At 42.8% G+C, this 21,326-nt stretch overlaps 1 protein-coding gene across 4 annotated transcripts; it reads left to right on the forward strand.

Moving 5' to 3' along the window:
• Window positions 1–5,219: 5,219 nt before the first annotated feature.
• HMGXB4 (HMG-box containing 4) lies at window positions 5,220–20,607 on the forward strand. Of its 4 annotated transcripts, none has more exons than XM_074902393.1 (11): window positions 5,220–5,747; window positions 7,985–8,090; window positions 8,689–8,807; window positions 10,129–10,204; window positions 11,095–12,113; window positions 13,258–13,339; window positions 13,773–13,837; window positions 14,133–14,238; window positions 14,795–14,964; window positions 16,170–16,292; window positions 18,256–20,607. In XM_074902393.1, the coding sequence occupies exons 2-11, from the start codon at window positions 8,060–8,062 to the stop codon at window positions 18,298–18,300; spliced, it is 1,836 nt and encodes a 611-aa protein (XP_074758494.1). In that variant the 5' UTR covers window positions 5,220–5,747; window positions 7,985–8,059; the 3' UTR covers window positions 18,301–20,607. The 4 variants fall into 4 exon arrangements, with proteins under 4 accessions (XP_074758494.1, XP_074758495.1, XP_074758496.1 ...); XM_074902395.1 differs by lacking the exon at window positions 7,985–8,090 and adding an exon at window positions 9,182–9,297 and having other exon boundaries at window positions 5,612–5,747; XM_074902394.1 differs by lacking the exons at window positions 7,985–8,090; window positions 8,689–8,807 and having other exon boundaries at window positions 5,221–5,747.
• The last annotated feature ends 719 nt before the right edge of the window (window positions 20,608–21,326 follow it).

Here is a 21,326-nt window from a genome sequence, read left to right on the forward strand (position 1 = left end):
CATGTGACTGTGAGCAGCGTCTGACAGTCATGCGAGTGTCTGCCTGCATATAAATAAAAAGAAGACTCCTGCATCTGTGGAGATGATGGGATTTAAGGTAAGAGTTAAATGAGGTTTGTTGAACAGGGACCTCCTGAGCAGTCAGAGTGAAGAAAGACTAAACTGATGGGAAGAAGACTTTTCTGACCAGGCTGTTTGTTGATTTTTTTTTTTTTTCTGCCTCTGTCTTGAACCCTTTGCAGCAATGAATTAACAGTTTAGAAGATGCTCGGGGTAATTTGCTTTTTTCTTGCTTGCCACCTTTGGACAGCTGATTGGAAAGGGTGTGAAGGTTGCATGATGCCTTTGTTGGCAACAGACCTGAGTGCGAGTGCGGCGTTCAGATATGCCGATATCAGCTCCAGCTGGTCCTGACTCTCCACCTGTGCAGTGCATCCACTCAATTCTTCAGGCAATCAGATAGGCTTACAGATGTGCCCATGCATGTGCATGCACAACTAATCTCATGAAAGCGCAGCTCTCTAACTGCTTAATAACAGGATTTCACCCTTTCCCACTGACCCTCTGTGGAAGGCACAAGCAGCCAATACTAACTCACACTGCAAGCCCAGCCAGCTCAGAGACCTATTTCTTAAAGACAGGGAGGATGAGCGAGGGGAAGTTGTGCCACAAAAGCACCACACATGCACAAAACCGAAGTTGTGCCCAAACCAGGGGAATGGTGTTGATATATGAAATGCTAATAAGTTTAGCACATAACTAGTAAGATGGTTAGTAGTAGTACACTACCTACACTGGATGGCTGGAAGCTTTTCCTTGCTGCACCAACAAAGCGTGAGAAGTTGTAAAGTTACTGTTAAAAGAAATAATTCCTAGATTCGGAATTCCAATAGATATATCATCGGATAGGGGTCCTCACTTTATAGCATGTTATCTCAGGAATATCAAGGGTACTAAATGTCACTTGGGACTTGCATACCCCCTACCAACCACAAGCGGGAAAGTAGAAAGTAGAAAGAATGAACTGTACCCTTAAATTACAGAGAAGTAAATTGTGTCAGGAGACTTCAATGGATGGGACACACGTTCTACCCCTGGCCTTGTTGCGAATAAGAGTTCAGCCAAAGGGTAGGCAACGGCTGAGTCCATACGAACTCCTTTATGGAAGGCTGTACCAGATCCCAGGCTTACCTGGAGATCCACCATTTTGCATGATCGCTTTCTTCTTGACTAAAAGGTTTTTTTGAGTAAACATATGTACTTAAAGCCTGGCAAATCCAGTCTTCAAAAGATCCAAAAGTAGGCCAAAAGACATGTGGTTTCTTCAGCCATTCAACCATACAATATTGGACTAATTTTAATTTACTTTTTCCTTTTCTAGGACCACTTTCATTCCAATTTCTAATCATTATGCCTAATGGACTATCTGGTGGTATATCTGGTAATTTACTCATTTTTTTCTGGTCCTGGGTTTTTGATTCCTTTTGACCCATCTAGGGGTTTTACTGTGGCAACTCCTACAGCCCTTGTAGGGGGTTAGATCGAGGGAGTTGAATCTCTTACCCACCCACATATCTCCTGGGAATTTTCTACGGCAACTCCTCTCACCCTTGTAGGGGGTTAGATCCAGGAAGTTGAATCTCTTACCCCCCCATGTATCCCTTGGGAATTTTCTACATCAATTCCTCTCGCCTTGGGAATTTTTTACGTCAATTCCTCTCACCTGGGAATTTTCTACGGCAATTCCTCTTGCCCTTGGTTACCAGTAAGAGTGTCTTGGGGGGGGGGGGGGGGGGGGGATGAACCCTTTACCCACACGCACATACCCCTAGAACCCGTGCTCCCACCCATGAGTCCTATAGGATCCGCTTCGGTCCTTCACTGGCCAAATCCCCCACAGGAGTTTGGAACCGCGGTTAGAAGACCTCCACACTCGATTCGCAACTCAAATCCTGGTTCCAAAACTACTTTCATTTCCAGAATGAGGTTCTGTCTCAATCACATTCTCACACACAAGCAACCGAATCCCACCCAGTTGAACGGTATCCCTTATACTCACGTCTCCATCGTCTTCATTCGGGTCTTCATGCACCAGAATTACGGGTATTTTATACTACAGTCTTTCCTTTGGAGCTCCAATTCCTTTGACTATTGCTTCTCTTTTGTCCATTGATCTCTGGAGACTGACCCAGACTGCTACTTTCGAGCCACAATCTGTGGGGCGCCCCTCGAGAAGCCACAGTCCAGGAAAGCACACTGAGATCACGTCAGGGTCACCAAACTGTTATAATCAGAAAAAGCCAATTTTTATAAAAATATATAGTTTTATTTAGGTTCAATCGATTTAGGGTAGGAAGCAATAGGCAAAGCAGCGCTGGGTGCATGGAAAGCCGCAACTCTGCCACACGCATCCCGAGTTCCAAATCCAGCTTTTTTTATACTCTTTTGCCATCGTCTCTAACCCATCTCCTCCCATCAGATAGTTGTCCTGCTCTTCTCCATTGGGTCATTTGAGTTGCTGGGGTGCGTGTCCTCCTCCTATTGGGTCTTTTGAAAGTCTCGAAGCCTTGGTCTCCTAGCGCGCTTTTCTCCTATTGTATCTTTTAAAAGCCTCATGATCTCATCCTTTTGGCGGGCTTTTCTTCAAAGAGCAGTTACATGTCAGCTCTAGGTGGGGTTTCCGAGACACGTTTACATTGTTCTAATCCGAATGGCACACTTTACATTTAACTGCTTAACATTTACAGATCATTCAAGTGTATCGTACCCGCCTTGCCCAACCTAGCAAATTAGCTACAGTAGTTTATTACAGCACCCGCCCTGCTTAACTTAGCAAATTAGATACAATAGTTTACTACAGCACCCGCCTTGCTTAACTTAGCAAATTAGTCACAATAATTTATTACACTGACAACATACACTGCTGTTAAGTTAAACAGCAAGAGCCCCTGGATACACTATTCACGAATCAAGAAAGCTCCAGCACCATGGACATGCCAAGAGGAAGCCCCTTTAAAGCTCCAATTCAAAAGGCAGTAACCATTTTATTGTTACAGCTGGTGATGTATCAAAGGGGCACTTCACAAAGCTTGGGGACACTGTGGAATGATAATACCCATGTACAACTAATAAAACGAGTAGCACTGGCAATCAACATGAGCGAGCGCTGGGTATGTGCTAAATTTCCAAGGCACAGCTTGGCTACAAATCTTTCATTAATTGGCATTCCCACTCCTTTCAATACTACCTGGAATGATCTCTGGGGTACTCCCAGGGATTACTTTAAGGAACAAAATGAGGACCCTCAAATTTGGGAAGTTAGAGTTCCTAAACTAAAAGAGAAAGTTAAGTGTATGACAGATCAAAAAACTACGCTACAAGGTAATCTCTCAGTGGGAAATTATCCTCAGTGCGATTGGTATTTCCAGTTTCAATTACTAAAGAAACATGAAAATTACAGAGACATGTATTGTTAAGTTCCAAAAGGGTTGGTATTTGCTTTGTGGAAACGTAGCCAGAAAATCACTACCTCCTTGATGGACCGTCTGCACATTAGGAATAGTCCTTCCTCAAATTAAAATACTACCTCAATTACAGGGAATAGAGTGGGCTAGAATAACTATTGGAAGGCAAAAGAGGAGTATACCAAACCCACCCATTAGTTACACGTCCCACAGCCTTCCACTCTTTTGTAAGATGGTTTATTCCTTCACTAGGGATTAATGAGAGAAAGCTATAGTAAATGGTTCTGGTGTAATGGAAGAAATGGGGAATGCCACAACCAATGCAACTGGAGCTTTACAGAGGGAAGTTACAGAACATTCCAAGATTACTCTTCAAAACAGGATGGCTTTGGATATGATGCTTGCTTCACACAGTGGAGTTTGTGCAGTTGTAAATGCCAGCTGCTGTACTTATACAGATGAAACAGAAAGAATAAAAGCAGATTTAGGTATAATAAAACAACAAGTAGGCATATTACAGGAAGTGCAAAAAGATGATACTTCCTTTGGATTTGAAGAAATTTGGAATAAGCTCACTTCTTGGTTGCCAAATTTTAAATGGTTAAAACAATTGCTTTCTTTAATCCTAGGAATCATTGTAATGATAGTAGTAACCTGTTTGACTGTACAATGTTGTGATTGTTGTACTCATTGCAACAAATATGTATAACCCATACCTTAAAGTTACCTTTAAGAGTGTTAAGAAGTATTTGTAACTATTTGCTCACATGTTGGAATTAATCTTTAGTTTCAATAATGTTACTTTAGGTTGCATCATATAAATTCTTCAACCATGAGGGGAAAGGGGGAACGATATATGAAATGTTAAGAAATTTAGCACATAACTAGTAAGATGGTTAGTAGTAGTAGGCCTAAGAGTTGTCTGTTTAAGCTAAGAAGTTTCTAAGCTCTAGGAACAAAGAAACTCGCATAAACATAGGTAAAGGCCCCAAGGACAGAAGATGTGGAACCATGGCGACAGAAGATAACATGCATTTTATGACTCAAAGGAGTAGGCCCAGGCCCTGGCAACAGAAGATAACAGACATCACACTTCAGATAAGGTGGGTGACAAAGGATTTAGTCAGAGGGGTCAGGCTTTTAGGGGCTGGCGATGTTGAAATTGGGGAAAAGGTGATGAGGAAGACTACTGACCTTCCTCCTGAAGACCCCCGAAGACCACCACCTGGAGGCAATGCACAGCGCAAGAGTGACATGACTGTTTTAAAACTGCTGATAAAGTTTTTTGGACTAACCACACCTTAATAGTAAATATGTATGTTTGTGTTGTGCAATCCTATGAGTATGTGTAAGGTACCAGCATTTAAGTGGTAAATCTAAGGGGCTTGGTGTGCACGCTTGTGGAGGAGCGATCCCCTGTGCACCCAGCTCTGCAATAATGCCCACTTTCTAAAGCTCTGAGTCTTAGAGAGTTTTTCTTCAAGCGGCTTTTCCGTATCAGTGTCCATGCACTTTACACGAGGTGGTCAGTGCCAGAGCCGGGGCCGAGCACATGTGCCCTGTGTGTGGCCCACTCATGGCTCCCATGCCTTTGAGGGGGCACCCAGAAAAACCACGCTGGGGGTGCCTGGAGCACGGTGGGTGGCCCAGCCCTCCGTGCGAGCAGCAGTGCACTGCAGCCCCTCACTCTGGTCCCAGCCCTGAGACCGTGCGCTTGCATCAGCGGGGCATCGAGGGGTCGAGGGGGAGGAGGCCCCAGGCCAGGTCCGGGGCCAAGCCGTGCGCCCGGCGCACGGTACTCCGAACCCCACCTACGCTAGGAGCGGCGGGCCGTGGCGGAGAAGGCTAAATGCGCGGCGGCTGCCGCCCGGAGGCCACACCGCCCGCCCGGTGCGGGGTTGCGGCACACGAGACGCCCTCAGATGCTGGGCAACGGCGCTGCCCTCCCGGCCAGGCTATCGATGCGCTCGGCACTCCTGCACGCCGCCTTCTGACCCGCCCTGCGGGTGCCAGGTTGGAGGTGATCGGCGCTCGGCTGGCTGTCCCTGGTCCTGGCGCCGGGCGGGGTGTCCCTTGTCTCCCTCTCCAAGATGGCGGCTGTGGGCGGCGGCACGGCGGGAAGCGGCAGTGCAGCGTGAGGCGGCCGCGGCGCCCCCCATCCTGCGGCTCGGTACCGGTGGGCCGTCAGGCCCTGGCGCCGCTTGGCGGCCCCGCCGCCGGGGAGCGCTCTGGCCTGTTACGGGGCCAGAGCCGCAGGCTAGAGTGAGGCCGGAGCCCGCTCGGGTGAGAGGGCGCGCGGGCGGGAGTGGGCCGGCCGAACCCGCCTAAAGCGGCGGCGGAAGGTGTGTGGGCGGCAGTGGCGGGGCCCGGGCCCTGGGCCCTGGCGGTGTTGGCGCGCATGCGCGGGGCTGGCCCGCGGGGCGCCCCGGTTGGCGCGGGACGGTTTCGGTCTGCGTCTGCGGAGGGGCCAGGGCTGGTGTTTTCCTCTTCCGCCGCCCTCGGAGTTCCCGGCGGGGCCCGCCAGCCCACGCGGCTTCTCCAGGTCGCAGGGAGCGCCAGCGGGAAGTGGGGTGAGGGAGCCCGGCCCGAGCCGCTGCCGCCGCCCTTAAGCTTCCCCTCACCGCAGTCCTGTCGCTAGCGGGCTGTGCCGCCTCCCGAGGGGGACCGAAGTGCGGAAGCCCCCCGTACGGCCCGGGGGGCTGCAGAGGAGCGACGCTGGGCCTTGATCCCGCAAGCTTGTGCGTTAAGGAACGGGAGACGTGAAGAGAGCTTCTCCACTGAACCTGTACTGAAACCGAAGTATTTGAAGTGGGGGAACGTAGTTAGGGTTTATAGAATGAGACTAGTTAAGGATATGTTGTGTGCCTGCAGGGTTAGAGGTCTAGGTTGTAAGCCCCTTTGGGCATTATTTACCAGCCTTTATACCTGTCAAGCACATGAGATTTAAAAAGAGAGTAAAAGGTATACATGTAGCTATAAACAAATCTTAGTTTCTCCAAGTCATCCTTTCATGAATGACTGTCTTCAGCTTTGTTTTGCTGAGCAGTATCTAGATTAGGCCTTTATCCTCTTGAGTACAATGCTTTAGTATCCTGTGTTCCCACTGAAGTCCATATGACAACTGAACGTCATGAAATGTTGACAAGATGAGGTTCCGGATTGTGAGCCCACAATGGCAAGATGCTCTTTTTTTATTGCAAAGTGCAGTGCTCTTGTGGCTGTTTAATTTCTTTCTTTTTTTCCCCTTTCACATAAATCTTGGAGTTCCTAGAGAGTGGGCAAAGTGTTGATGTGGGACTACCAATAAATAAATTCTAATTCTGTCTCCAAATTGCTGTGCTTGCTACCAACAACATATAGTGGTCAGAATGCTGACTTAAAACATCTTGTGGCAGATGTTTTCCAGTATCTGAAGAAATAACATGTGTCTCTATGAATTTAAACAAAAATATCTCCTCTGTACCTGCAAGTTTGATTTAACTGAGACATTGTTTCACTTAAGTAACCACTATAGGATGAGTATGTTGTACTTTCTCAGTCAGTTATTCATAAAATTGAGGCATATGCAGGGATTTACAAGCACAAATTCCCTGCTCTTACGGTATTCAAATGTAACCAGTGTGGCAAGATTACTGTGACACTAGGATAAACAAGCTGCATGGTCTTTGTGGTTGAATGCTTACACATGTTTGCACATACACACAAAATCAGTTAGGTGCAATTGGTGTAATCACTTACGAGCAGAATCTTTTCATGTTTAGCTGGTTGCTGACTGAAGAACAAAAGCTGTTTGTTCTGAAAGAACCAAGAGTGCAGTTCTTCCATAAGGGCTCTGTCCTGCTATACGCCAGCGGTTGTGGAACAGAATGACTCAGAGGAAGCCTGAAACCTGGGGCCTGACAGGGTTGGTGTGCCGCAGGAGGCCTAGCAAAAAGGAGTGCTTTCTTCTGTTCCCTCTCCCAGGCTGGAATTCAGAATGGCTGCAGTGGTAGTGTTGGGAAACACATCAAAAGGATGCACACCTTCACTACAAACTGTGCAATCCTTTAGTTAAAAAAAATTGAAATAATTCTTTTGTATTACGTTGATTTCTGCCTGATTCCTTCTTGTCCTTCACTTCATCTGAGATTCAAGGGTTTGAAATCTCTCTTTAAACATCCCTCTCTTTGCTACAGTGGTTCCTGACAAAAAATGGCTTTGACACAAGTTTGGTGTGTCTTGAAAATCACTCTCAGCTCTCTTCTCACCTCTTTCTGTTTTTCTAAATAAACTACTTCAGTACTTTGGAGTTTTTACAAGGAAGAGGTGATCTTTTATATCTTTAAAATAATAGAACAACCTCCAATTTAACTTAAAAAAAAATTTCTGTCAAGCCTGAAGAGTGAGCATGAACTGACCAGAAGGTAGACTCCTTTCCTTTCCCACTGTCTTCCAGAGAATCTTCACTTGGTTGAGAGGAAATTTCCCATTTTGCATCATGATTCTTTATGGGAGGGTTATTTTCATTCTCTGTTTCTCAGACCTTTTCCTGTAGATGGGAACGGGGAAAGGAGCCCAGACGTGGCAACACAATCTCAGGCTCCTGCAGGACCACCATGGCTTATGATGACTTCAAGAAGAAAGAAGGTATGACTGCTTCAAAATCTCAGAGGGAGTTGCCAAAAAAAAAAAAGAGGGTACCCTCTGCAGCCCTTGCCAGGCCATGCAGTCAGAGTGTGAAAGGAAGCTAGTATGCTGTGGAGCCCTTAAATTTAACATGGCCAAGTTTCTGGAGGATCCCAAGCCCTTGACTTCCAGGTGTAAAGTGTGGGGATTAGAATTTGAGAGAAATGTGTGGCATTTCCTAATGCAAACACCTTGAATGGAAACTCTGCCACTGCAGCCTTTCTTCTCCCTGACAGGTCAGTGGAACAGGAGACCAGGGATAAGGAGATGTTTAGTCATGGTAACATTTCTAGGTCCAGTTGTCTTTAGGAAGAAGTATACAGGCATTAGAAATGAAGTCTTGAGTGACTGTGTTACAGCATTAGAGCACTGAGCCCCATCCCTGTGATCAGAGAGTACAGATTATTATCTTTTAGGTCCCTGTGCTTGTTGGGTCTTGTGCATCACTTTGTGCCAACGTCCACTGCTGTCTTTTGAGCATAGTCCACATGTCTATCTCTATCATTCCTTAATGGGGTATTTAATTTCTTCCTTTTTTCTCATTTCACGTAAATCTTAGATTTCCTAGAGAGTGACGGAAGTGTTGATGACGTGGGGCTGGCAACTGGCAGGATACAGCGAGAGAAAAAGCGCTCCTGCAAGGATCTGCTGCAAGAGGAAGATGAGATAGCAACTCAGGTCAGGGAGCCCTCAGAGGAAAGGTTGAAGGTTTAAGGATATGTGTAAAGCTAGTGATGGAATGGAATGGATGGGTTTCTTGTTCTTTTGCATATAGAAATGCGTGTAGAAGACAGCAAGAGCAGCTTATATTCAGTAACTGTCCTGGGGAAAAGGAGGGGTCAATCCCAATTACAACTGATTCTGATTTTTTTGGCCTCAGAAGATAGAGTAGTAGGATGCTGTCCTAGTCTTGATGTGGAACCCTGGAGTCATAAGATAGCATTAATAAATTTTTACACCAAAACAAAAAGTTTTAAAATTGATGGTTGTATAGATAGCCAGCAAAGAATGAATATGTTAACTGATGCGCTGTTGTCTTCCTGATTCTGCAGACAGCCTGAAACGATAGCTCTTGAGAGGGGGCCTTAACTCTGAAATCACATAGTGACAACTTAAGTTTCTTCAAAACTTTCCACTTTGAGCTAAAATTTCTGCTGCTAGCTCAAAGGTGACTATCTTTTTTTTCTTTTTTTTTTTTTTTTAAATCTGGAAAAGAAGTTCTAGTTTAAAATTAAAATCTTCTACCATGCAGATGGAATTCTGTAGAGGAGCTTCATTTTCAAACTGTGAATTGGTCAAGAGACAAATAATAATTAGGTCACATGACATATTAAAGACAATTTTTTGCCCTGTCATTTTAATTGTCACATTTCTACCTCTTTTCATTTCTTTTATCTTTTTCATCATATTAAACATGAACTGCTCACCTTCATTTTTAAGGCTTGACAGCCTATGCATGCTTTGTTATTTCTTAGCTTTATTAAGAGGTAGATGTCTGTCTTTTATCAACTCATCAGCTGATCTCCAAGTGCTGGCTTTCATTGCCCATTTCTTAGCACTTTCCAATGTGCTTTTACAAGTGTACTTGTGTATTGCTCCTCTTGCTTGGAGGAAGCTCCCTATAGAGATGTGTCTTTTAGTTTCCTTATAGCCCTGTCACACTGCAATGCCTACAGAAAGCATAGTGCTGGTTAGGTGGCTGATGTGCCAAAACCAGTCCTGACTAATACTGGTTTTTGTATTCTCCCACCTATCCATACCATGCTTTTAGTCTCTTACCTTAAACCTACACTGTGGGCTCTTGGGGACAGAGTATGTTTTCTTTGCTTGTTTTAGCACCTAGAATAATGATCCTGGTTCATACCTAGGGTTCCCTGGCGTTACAGTAGTACAGGTAACATTTGATATCTCCTCCAAATTATTATCTATGTCAGTAGTACTTGTAGATCTCATGTTATTTCCCTCTTCTTTGTCAGCAACTTTTTTCTTCCTATTCTAGGACAGTGAGCTTTTTCCAGGGACAGAACCTCACAAAAAGAAGAGAAAGCACTCCTCCGATGAGTTCTGCTACAGAGGTAAGATAGTAAACAAGCAGGGGAAGGGGCTAACAGATCATGACTTTGAGGAAAGGATGCTGTTAAACCAGTGTCATCAAGCTTTGTGGTTAGCACTTTATGGGGGGAGAATAGATCAACCTGTCTTAGGACAAGTAATCAGAAACCTGATGCTGATCAGCACCAGACATCAAAAGATGAGGGAATGATATTTTCAGAGTCTAACTTAACCAGTTGCCATTGTTGGGGGTGGAGATCTTCTGCCTTCCCTTTTGGCATTTGCATTTATTTTTTCCCTATTGCATTACAAGTGTGAATTTACTTGCAGTTGGTAATTACTTGCTCTGAATTTATAAAAGTAGAATGCATCAAGGTGAAAAATAAAGGCTTCTGGGTTCAGTTTAAATACAGAAACATTCTCACAATTAATAAGCTGACCAGAAAATGACAATTCAGTTCATAAAAGCTTATCGTTTAAGATTTTTTTTTAGCCCAATTTAAAGAGAAAGCTAAGCTGAAATTTTGTCAGAATCTGTTTTCAGTCTCACCTTAGCTAAAAAATTACACTTAAAACCTTGCACTCAGGGTGTTATTTCAGGCTCAGTAAGGTACATTTTCATCAAAATATGTTATTTCACAATAGAATATAGAGTTTGACAAAACTTCAAGAACTTTCCTACTCTTGTCTTCCTGCCTTATATTATTTTACCAGCTTAGGTTTTAGATCTCCTGAATTGTATCAGTAAGGCTGTGCTGAGCTGGCTACATTTTTCAGAGATCTGTTTAAGCCAGGATTTAAATCTGTTAGCTGCAATCATTAAGTCTTGCAGGATTTCCACTTCACTTTGGGCCAGTGTAATGCTGTCTTTAAGGGAATCATCTTGATGTACATTTCTCTTTATGTTTTTCAGGTGTTTCGCCTTTGGATCTACCATCAAAGAAGAAGAAAAAAGCAGTCTCTGGCCCATCCTCAGCTGATACAACCATGGATTTACTCAAGGCTATTACCTCACCTTTGGCTACAAGCTCAAAGTCTTCAAAGAAGACATCTGAAAAATCATCTTATTCCTCCTCTGGCCATTCCGAAAGCAAAAAGGAGCACCACAAGAAGAAGCTGAGTGGGAGCAGTGGGGAGCATTCAGTGGACGATGGCAGCTTCCACAAATCTAAAAAAATGAAACCTCTCTATGTGAACACGGAGACACTTACTCTTCGTGAACCTGATGGCTTGAAGATGAAGCTCATCCTTTCACCAAAAGAGAAAAGTAGTGCAGGAGATGATGATTCTTTTTCCTACTCTTCAGCACCAGCAGCTGCAAAGAAATCTTCAAAGAAATCATCTCGAGATGAGCAAGGTTCATTCCTGCTGGGTCATGAACTGCAGAGCTTCCTGAAGTCATCCCGGAAGAAGCACAAACCACCTTCAGATTCACATCCATCTTCTGAGAGTTTTGGTGCTGACACCTCCCTTTTTTCAGAGGGCCATGGGAGTGAGTATGAGATTTCAGGTGTGGAGGCACCACCAGAATCTGGTTCCTCTTCTGGTGGGGAGTTGGAGGCTGGAGAGCTAGTGATAGATGACTCCTACCGGGAAATCAAGAAGAAGAAGAAGTCAAAAAAAAGTAAGAAAAAAAAAGACAAGGAGAAACACAGAGAGAAGAAGCATTCTAAGTCTAAAAAGAGTTCTGGCCACACTCCTGTGGCCGTAGCAGAAGTAACAGTGTCACCACCACCTCCTCCCGGTACCCCTTATGTTCTTCCTCCACCACCTGCTGCTGTTTTTCACTCAGATGGTCAAGTTGAGAAGAGGAGGAAAAAGGAGGACAAGGAGAGGGACAAAGCTGAGAAATGGGAAAAGGAAAAGGAAAGAGAAAAGGAAAAGGAAAGAGAAAAGGAAAAGGAAAGAGAAAAGGAAAGAGAAAGAGAAAAAGTAAGGAAAAATCGGAGGGGAAAATAGAAATTGGGTGGTGGGTAATGGTGAATTAGGCACTCCATTACAAAGGCATGTTAAATTGAAACAGAAGGATAACTAATACCAGGATCAGTGATTTCACTGAAGCGTGTTTGGAAAAATGTGTCAGCCACTGATTTCTGTTTCTAGCAGTCTTTAGCCGATAGAGGTTCTTTGAAAGGTTTTGTACCAAGCACAGCTGCATCATTTTCTAAGGTAACTGGTTCTAGCTATTGCCAGGCAAAATTTTGGACTAGGTATCTAGTCCATCATCACAGTTCTGTAAAAAGGAATTGAGCTCTGACCTGAAAAGTGAAGATATTCACCCATACTCATATATTCAAATGAAATTTAATTCTTACAGACTACCACATTCCCAGTTTTGTCCTGTACTCATAAATTCAGTTTTCCATGGTCAGTGTAGAAAAATATGAGTAGGATAAATGGTAGCTAGCATATGCATGAGTTTACGGTGATACAAACTGAGGCCGTGTAAGTATATAAATGGTAAAAGCAGTTTCTTTATGTTCAGATAGACAGAGAGTTGCTTTGTGTCAGAAAATGGGCAGATGTAGCCCAAATTTGTTCAGCCATTACTCTCTTCGGTTTAGTAAGTTTTTTCTAATCATAGCTTGGCAACTGCTTATGCCTATGTTGTCAGTGTGCTTATACTCTCTATTTTCCTGCCAATTTGAAGTGTTTTGTAAGGATGCAAGGAATGGAATAAAACATTATGATGAGGACTGAATTGTTTTGACAGATATGTAATAGGTACTGTGAATAGTATGGCAGACTTTTTTTATATTATTTTAAGTTTTAAAACTGAGATATATTAACAGAGTTGTATGTTGATCCTGGATTTAGAATAGCAGGTTGTTGTAACTTATGAATGAAATGCATTGATAGAGTTGTTGCAAGATAAGCCTTGTACTGAGACTGATTCTGGCTGATTCCTGTCTTTCATAAACACTAAATTAATCCAGAATATGTAAAACACTTCTTTTTTAGGTTCCTGATCTAAGCACCACATCTTTAAGTCTTTAACAAATGCCAGATTCTTATTAAATTCAAGTAGGTCTCATGATAATTAAAAATCTTTGTTTCCTTTTCTTCTTCTGACTAGCCAAAGAAGAAAAACATGTCTGCCTATCAAGTGTTCTGTAAGGAGTATCGTACAACTATTGTGTCTGAGCACCCTGGAATAGGTGAGAGAATAATCTAGCTGCCTCTTTTGATTATACCCCAGTTAGATTAATTAGCAGAACATTCTGTTTCATACCAACCTCTTACTAATTTTGACAGAATGCAAAGAATCTGGCAAAGGGGACAGGAGTGGATTTCATTATTTGATTTCATTGCATTTTAACCAAGCTGTGAATCTGGATAAAGAAATTGCTAGCTTGTTCTTTCTTTACTTAAAGAGTTACCTTCATTGTGTCACTTTGCTGTATATACATGTGACTTTATATTCCCAGTATCAGCTTTATTTTAATTTTAAACAGTAATGGGAATGCACACTGTCAAGGACAGTGTGGAGAGTTTTGGTTGTGGAATGGGTTGCTTCTTAAATGTGTATGCATGGACCAGTAAATATTTTATGTTGTCTCCTTTATTTTATGATTTTTCTTCTTCTGCCAGATTTTGGAGAGCTAAGTAAAAAACTGGCAGAAGTGTGGAAGCAGCTACCTGAGAAGGATAAACTGGTGAGTGTGTTTGAGATGTTTTTGTAAAATTGTTTCTATAAACTAGATGCTTAGGTCAGAATGTGCTGGCAGCATTGTTACCATACCTTGAAAAATGCCACCTATGTTCCCAAAGTATGTAAAGATGTAAAGTATGGAAACCTTGCCCTTGTGATCATAAAAGTATCCCATTTTCTTCTCATGGTATTGCTTCACCAGTTAGCTATGTAAATCATTCTGCCTTCAGGTCCTGGCATCAGATTAACAGAATAACCTAATGTTATGGATCTCTCTTTTCATACCACGGTATCTGTAGATCTGGAAACAGAAGGCTCAGTATCTCCAACACAAGCAGAATAAAGCAGAGGCCACCACTGTGAAGAGGAAGGCATCATCTTCAGATGGTGCACCAAAAATAAAAGGTAATTGTTACACTTTATTTGCTCTGGTCTTTTTTCTCGGACAGGGAAGATAGTGTTGCCTGTGGAATAAGGAACAAAGGTCCTTTCCTGCTTTACACCTCCACCTCCTTTCTCCCGAGGCTTGACATTTAAATCATCACATTACTCAAAAATAATTTTTCTGTGAGAGCAAGCAAGATGTCAGCATTTTTCAAAAATATTTCCTTGTCTAATTCATAGAATGATACTGGTTTTAGCAGTTTAGGGATTGAAATGTAAAATAAGAAGATGCAGCAGGGAAGTTCTAGGGGGATTAGTTTCCTGCTAGAGGAAGAAGGGTTGTCTTGGGTTGGCACCTATGTTTATCAAATCTCCCAAACCAAATGTCCAAAATCGCATTCAGCTGAGGTAGGTGCTTTGTACATGTAGAAGGAAAGTTTTGACTCCAAAGACCACAGGACCAGGTCCACAGAACTATTTAAGCATCTCAAGCCTTTGAGATTTGAACTTTACTAAGTAAATAGGCTTGTGAAGAACGAAAGAAGAGAATACGAAATTTTAATTTGTGTGTTTCCAGCTTCTCCAACAGGAGTGATTTCCCCTCATAAGAAATCCCCCACCAGCACCATGGTGGTGTCTTCCTCACCAGCCAAAGTCCCTGAGACAGATCCTATTGATGTAGCTGCACACTTACAGTTGCTGGGTGAATCTCTGAGTCTCATTGGACACAGACTGCAGGAAACAGAGGTAAGTCTGTAACCAGCAATGTCACAGTGATGTCATGTAATCTACACACAGGATTGGGGGGGGGGGGGGGGAGTCATTATTTTGTTTTCCTTAAAGGTTTAACCAATGCTTTTCAGTTAGGAAGGGAAATTAGAAATGGCATGTTGTGTTTCTTTGATCCACTGCTGTTTTCAGTGAAATAAAAGGCCTTGTTTCTCAGTAAACAGTAGGCATCAAGGACAGACAGGTCCTTTGCAGCTTGAGGTCCTTGAAGGCTGTTCTTAGCTCAGCAAACTCTTCAGTCTTTTCTTACCATATGTTCACCTTTAGATCTGGTATTTCCTTGCTATCTTTGCCAGACTCTGGTCCAGTTTCTGCTACTGTCTCAAGCCTTCTTAGAAAACTGTCAGCCAAACTAAGATGTTTTTTGCATGTCCTGTTGCTTTCTGGCAGTATCATATTGCCAGTGCATCGGACAGGGGGCTACTATGGTTTCTACCTGGCAATGTAGAAGATGTCATATTTTAATGGTTTCCTACTGTTAGATGGTAGTGATTCTCTGCATGCACACACATGCACTTTCAGAACGCAGGCCAGCCTGTAAGGAGAACACATAATTTGGCTCAGGTAATATAACTGAATTTTATGGCTAGCATGATCATCTCATCCCACTATGCTTGCTTGTTTTGTCAGCAGTAAAATAACTTCTTGCATTTTGTTTCTAGTATGACAAATTGAGGTAATTTCTCAGAGTAAAATCTCCCCCTTTATAGAAAGGCACACAAAGAAATTCCCTTTCCTGAAAGTATATCAATGACTAAAGCATTTGTTACAGATTTAGCATTTCTTTAGACTTAAGTAATAAAACTACTGTCTTTAGGACTCATGTAGTTAACAAAACAGACAGTATGAAATGGCAAAGAGGTTGCATTACAAAAAATTGTGGAATTAAGTGCTTTGTGTAACTGACAACTCTCAGACCTTTTATGTTATTCCCTACTTTTTTCCTACACCATTTGGTTGCCTACTAAATTATTAAATTTTTTAAGCCAGCTGTCTCTCTGTGAAGTGCATGACATAGTTTTGTTACTGTGTAAATAATGAAAGTGGACTAGAGGAGCTCAAGAGTGAAGATACTGTATCTGCATGAGAATTCAATGCAGTTGTGAAAGACCCATAATTTCCATTACTCATTCCTATCTAAATTTTTCTTTCCTTACTTCCAGGGAATGGTGGCTGTTTCAGGAAGTTTGTCAGTACTTCTAGATTCAATCATATGTGCTTTGGGCCCATTAGCATGTCTGACCACACAACTACCTGAGTTGAATGGCTGCCCTAAGCATGTTTTGGTGAGTTCCTTGTGGTTATTTCCCTTCTGTTAATTTCAGAAGAGTCCAACTAGAGTTTTTTGACCAATCAGTCCTATGATGTGACAATAATTTCAGTGCAATAAGAAAATTGTTTTGGTCATACACTTTTTATAGAGGAATATTTCTTGACATTCTTTCAGACGTTACTGTTACATGGTATTGTGCAACATTTTTTTCCCCAGTGTCAACTTACCTAATGTAGCATTGATTGCAATGTGTGTAGGTCCTGGTTTAGTGACTGAATCAATCTATTTGAATCAAACAAAAGCACCTGTACACATGCCAGTATTTTTGAAAGTTCTAATTTTCCATAAAAATAAAAAGCACCTTCTAGCTGCTCTGTATCACACTGTCTGTTTTTTCCTTTAGAGGCATAAAAAATAACTTGTGATCTCAGGATTCCTAATATGATTGAGTGTAGGGCCTTTTACATGTGGCTCTAACCTTTACCAGGGAAAGAAAAATAGTCTCTGTTTTAAGGAACTTCATAACTAGAGGTTCTTTTCCACTTTGAACTACACTTAATATTGAGCTTTGATTTAGCAACAGCTTGTGGCACCTACGTAGCATGATGTGAACATAGATTAAGATGGTAGCAGCATAAAAGGAATCAGGAGTCATACCTCCAACAGGAGACATGAATAAAGCAGCAAAGGAGAGGAGCAGAAATTAAAAATAAACCTATAATCGGCAAAAGTTAAGAGATTAAAACCAAATCTGGCAGAACAGCAAAAATGGGATGTGAATTTGCATGTTGTAACAGGGCAGCACAAACATTGATTCATTCTGAGAACACGCTATTAACAAAAATCAGCGAAGCTGACAGCTTAAGCTGTGAGCTCCCCCAAACTGGCTGCCTGCACAAAAGCTGAGTCAGTGGGGTGTTCCCATCCTAAGCCATGGAAAAACATCCTATGCTTTTTTCCTTCTTGCTTGCCAAGTACATGCAGAGCAATGACACCACATGACTAATGGTGCGTATATTGGAAACTTGATCAACTTATTGTTAGAAGGAGCAGTGGATCTATAGGTGAATTAAGGCCCTTGCCTTCAAATTCTGAAAACTGGTATTCACATTCGATAATATATAAATTATTCTGATTTTTACCATCAGATTCATAATGACAGTGGTGTTTCAAGACATGGATAAAATTGCCAGCGGTCGTGTTGCATGTAGGATGCAATTTATCTTTTCGGTCAGTAGGTGGCATTGTTAAATTCTAGAATCACGACTGGTGCAGATACAGCTCCTCTGTCTTCAGTAATTAGAAGGTGGTATTCCTAAGGCCTTCTTCAGCCATCAGGCCACAGACTTGAGTTTACTGAAATACTGCATTTGAAGAACATGCAGATAATATACTGCTGGGTCTTGTTTTCTGATGTGCACAAGAAGGACTCTTACTCTCAGAATTCTATTAGGTTTTGCAAGGAAAACTGGAGGGCATTTCTTCCCATCTGACAGCCTATTAGGGGGTGTGTTTAAGGGGGTTTCTCTTTACTTTTATACTACAGAATTTCGTAAAGGATTTTTATGAGTGTAAAGCAAGTAATTTTTTTTAATGTGCTACAACTTTGACCACTTTGCTCAAGTCCTTCATCACTAGTCTTTCCTGTGGTTGATGTGATATGGTTGATATGACTTGTTTCAAATTCAGAGACAGAGTATGGGGTTCATAAGGAGGGGGTCACTTGAGGAAAGCCTCAAGCATTTTGCTTCCAGGTGCTTACAAATACTGAGGCTACCTTTATGTTTAGTTGACTTATATTTCAAAAAATGTGAAAGTAAGCCTAGAAATGGTGGTGATGACTAGGCAGATTTGGTTGTCTCATCATAGGATAACTTGTAAGACAAGTGAACATGCTTAGTACTCTCACCTGTGTCATTTTTTAAGGATTTTGAGTCATTACCTGACACTAAAAATTACTGAATTTTTTTTCCCAGTCAAACACACTAGACAACATCGCCTACATCATGCCTGGACTTTGATGGGAAAGGATCCTGGGATGTACTCAACCTCTGCATAACTGACTTGTGTACATATGCACTACGCCGGCACTCCTAAAGGGCTCCGTGTGTAGGGTTTTAAAGTTTTATATCTGTATAGTATATACACAGGATTGTAACTATTTGACTTCTATTTTATGAAAAGTTGTGAAGCTGAGAAAGTCCTTTTGTGTTGGTGGGTGAAATGTCCTCCAATCTGAAAGTATTTTATATGAAGAATTCAGAAGGCTTTTGAAATACTCGCCTTAAATTCAGATCCTTTAGTGGGGGAAGCAGCCCAAGAATGGACTTCTCAATATAAAGAAAAAAACATCACCATGATAGGGGTCATTGAAACAGGTGGCCCAGAGAGATGGTTGCCTCTCCATCCTTGATGATACTCAAAAACTGAATGAGCAGCCTGCTCTAGTTGGACTTTCTTTAAGCAGGGGGATGGACCACATGATCTCCTGATATCCCTTTCAACCTGAAGTATTCTGGTATTCTATGGGCAGGTAGAGATGATATTTTGGACCAAGGAATAGAACTGAACTCTTCACCAGCCCTATTTCTAACTGTTCTTCAGTTTAAAATCTACTGCTTGAGGGGAAAGCTGGATAGCTGATCAAAGATACAGAGGTCTTTGCCTCTTGGTCACTTCTTCCAACCCCTCCCCTCTCTTCAGTCAGTAATAACTGAAAGTTGTCAGCATCAGCTGGCTGGTCTGGTAGCTGGTATTTGAAGTGGAAGATGGCAGTGAATTTAGTCTTTTCTTGTGGACCTGCACCCAAACCATCATTAGCACAATATATCAACCAACTTCACTGGCTTGAGAGAATGAACCTACTGCTGATTTTTCCAGGGCATGGTCAAGCCTGCTTTGATGGATAGGAGTGTGGAAGCAGTTGGGAAAAACATGGATTGCTTCTGCCCATCTTGCACCTGTTTTGTGAACAGACAACTTTGTTTTCTGAGATCACTCATCCCCCATCCCTTTCACCAGCAGTATTGAAAGAGCCATGGTGCTGCTGTGAGGCAGTGAATAATGACCAGTTTGAAGCAATTACGGCTGAGTAGGGTTCATGTGGGTTGATTGGACTGATTCCCTTTTCTTCCAGCCACATACTTGGTGTTTGGTTTTCTGCTCCTCTAGAAGGAGAGTGCTTGATTCTCATATAGGCTTTTGTGTGTCTGTATGTACATATATGTGGTATTCATATCATATGTATTTAACTTTTACCAGTATCTGTAAAAGATTTTCATTTATCCTGTATATTTCTCTGTGTGTATATATATACATAATTTAAAAGCAAAAATTCCTCCTTCCACCAACAGTGTGTGGAAAATAGGAATCAGGTTTGCCTCACTTCACCTCCTGCAGGAATTTGCTGCATGCCTAGTAGTAAGCATTGGCATTGTAGGGGGAAACACCAGGAAGATTTTAACTGGTTGTAGAAACAGGCTATCTTGTGAAGGTAGGTAGAACAACTGAAATATCATGACTCTAGCCTTTCTAGCTTTATAACATAAAAGTTTTAAAGTAACAGAAGAGCACTTTTTTACTTCCAGTCTGTTGTCTACCTTGTTTTTCTGGGCAGTTGAAACTGAACTGTCTGTCATTGTGGCTGAGCCCGAAATCACACTTAAAGTAAACCCTCAGAAGGGTTTTTCTCCCCATTCCTCTTTACCATGTATTCCCCAGTTGTGCCTGTAAAATGTAGTCTGTCTCTTACAGAGCTTTTCTCAGTGCAGCGTTAGGTTTTCTCAAGGTTTTCTCAGTCAGTGGAGGCAGAAGGTTCTCAGACCACGGTACAAGTTCTCAACCCAAGCCTCAGACCAGAGCATACAAGTTTCAACAATATATGACTAATCCCAGTGATCCTGGAATTGGGAAGGGCCTGGGAGGAGGCAGTCCAATCCCACTCTAGATCCTGAGCCGTACTAAAGCATCTGTTGTTGGGAGAGGCACAAACTAACTGGCTCTTTCCAGCCCTTCACAATTGAGAGCATTGTGATGAAGGGGTAGATCTGCTCGCTAAGGAACAGAAGGGGATCAGCTTTAGCTTTGTTGTCTGTACAATGGAAGACTCTTGAAGAGTGAAGAACACACACAACCCTGGTGTATTGTATTTTTATTTAAAGTTTGTACACTTTGTATAATCTGTATCTTGTGGTATTTGGTACTAGAGGGAAAACTTTGGCAAAACTTAGCAGTTTTTATATTTTTGTTATTTCCTTGCTGTTTGATCCAGATTACAATTATACAAAGAAACTTTTGTACTGTACTTACAATATAATTTTTTTTTAACATTTGGAGTATTGTCATTCATTTCTGGCACACACTGTTTTCTTCAGCTATTACTACTAGTATTTAATGTTTCTCAGCAAAGCATTCAATTTTAAACTTAAGTTTGCAGGCAAGCAATACTATTTCCCATAGCACCTAAAACATTGCTCAAAGACTACTGACCATTTGGGGACCTTTCTGCAGGGAGAGTGCCATCGAGCATGGCAGATACCATGGGGCCATGCTCTGCCCTGCCGCCTCAACTCAGGTTTGTGGTGGTAGGAGCAGTACATGGGACTCAAGGCGAGCGCGTTACAGGCACGGTGGTGTTAGATCGTGATTGGCGCTCGTTATTAACACATCCCCATCCCCAGGGTCTGAGCGTCGGTCGATGGCTACCTCGCTGCAGGCCGGGAGGATGCCACGGGACGCACTGCCTTTATGAACCAGCACGCATCCTCCAATGCAGGGTTATGGAAAACGGGACTCCTGTCGCCACCAGCTTCCCTGTATCTAAGCCCAAGTCTAGGTCGTGGGTTTTCTGCACGAGCTCCGCCGCATTGCTCGGCTGCAGAAAGCGGCGGAGACTCGGTGAAAGTCGGTTCCTGCGGGCCGCTGCTCGGACCCGGAGAGCGGCGGGCGGGGCCGGCTGGCCCCCGTGCCGCCCCGTGCCTTAGTCCCACGGCAGGGCCGGGCCGGGCCGGGCACCCCTCCCGGGCGGCGGCCGCTGGCGTCACAGCGG

The sequence above is a fragment of the Athene noctua genome, chromosome 3, assembly GCF_965140245.1.
Source record: "Athene noctua chromosome 3, bAthNoc1.hap1.1, whole genome shotgun sequence".
Classification (NCBI taxonomy): domain Eukaryota; kingdom Metazoa; phylum Chordata; class Aves; order Strigiformes; family Strigidae; genus Athene; species Athene noctua.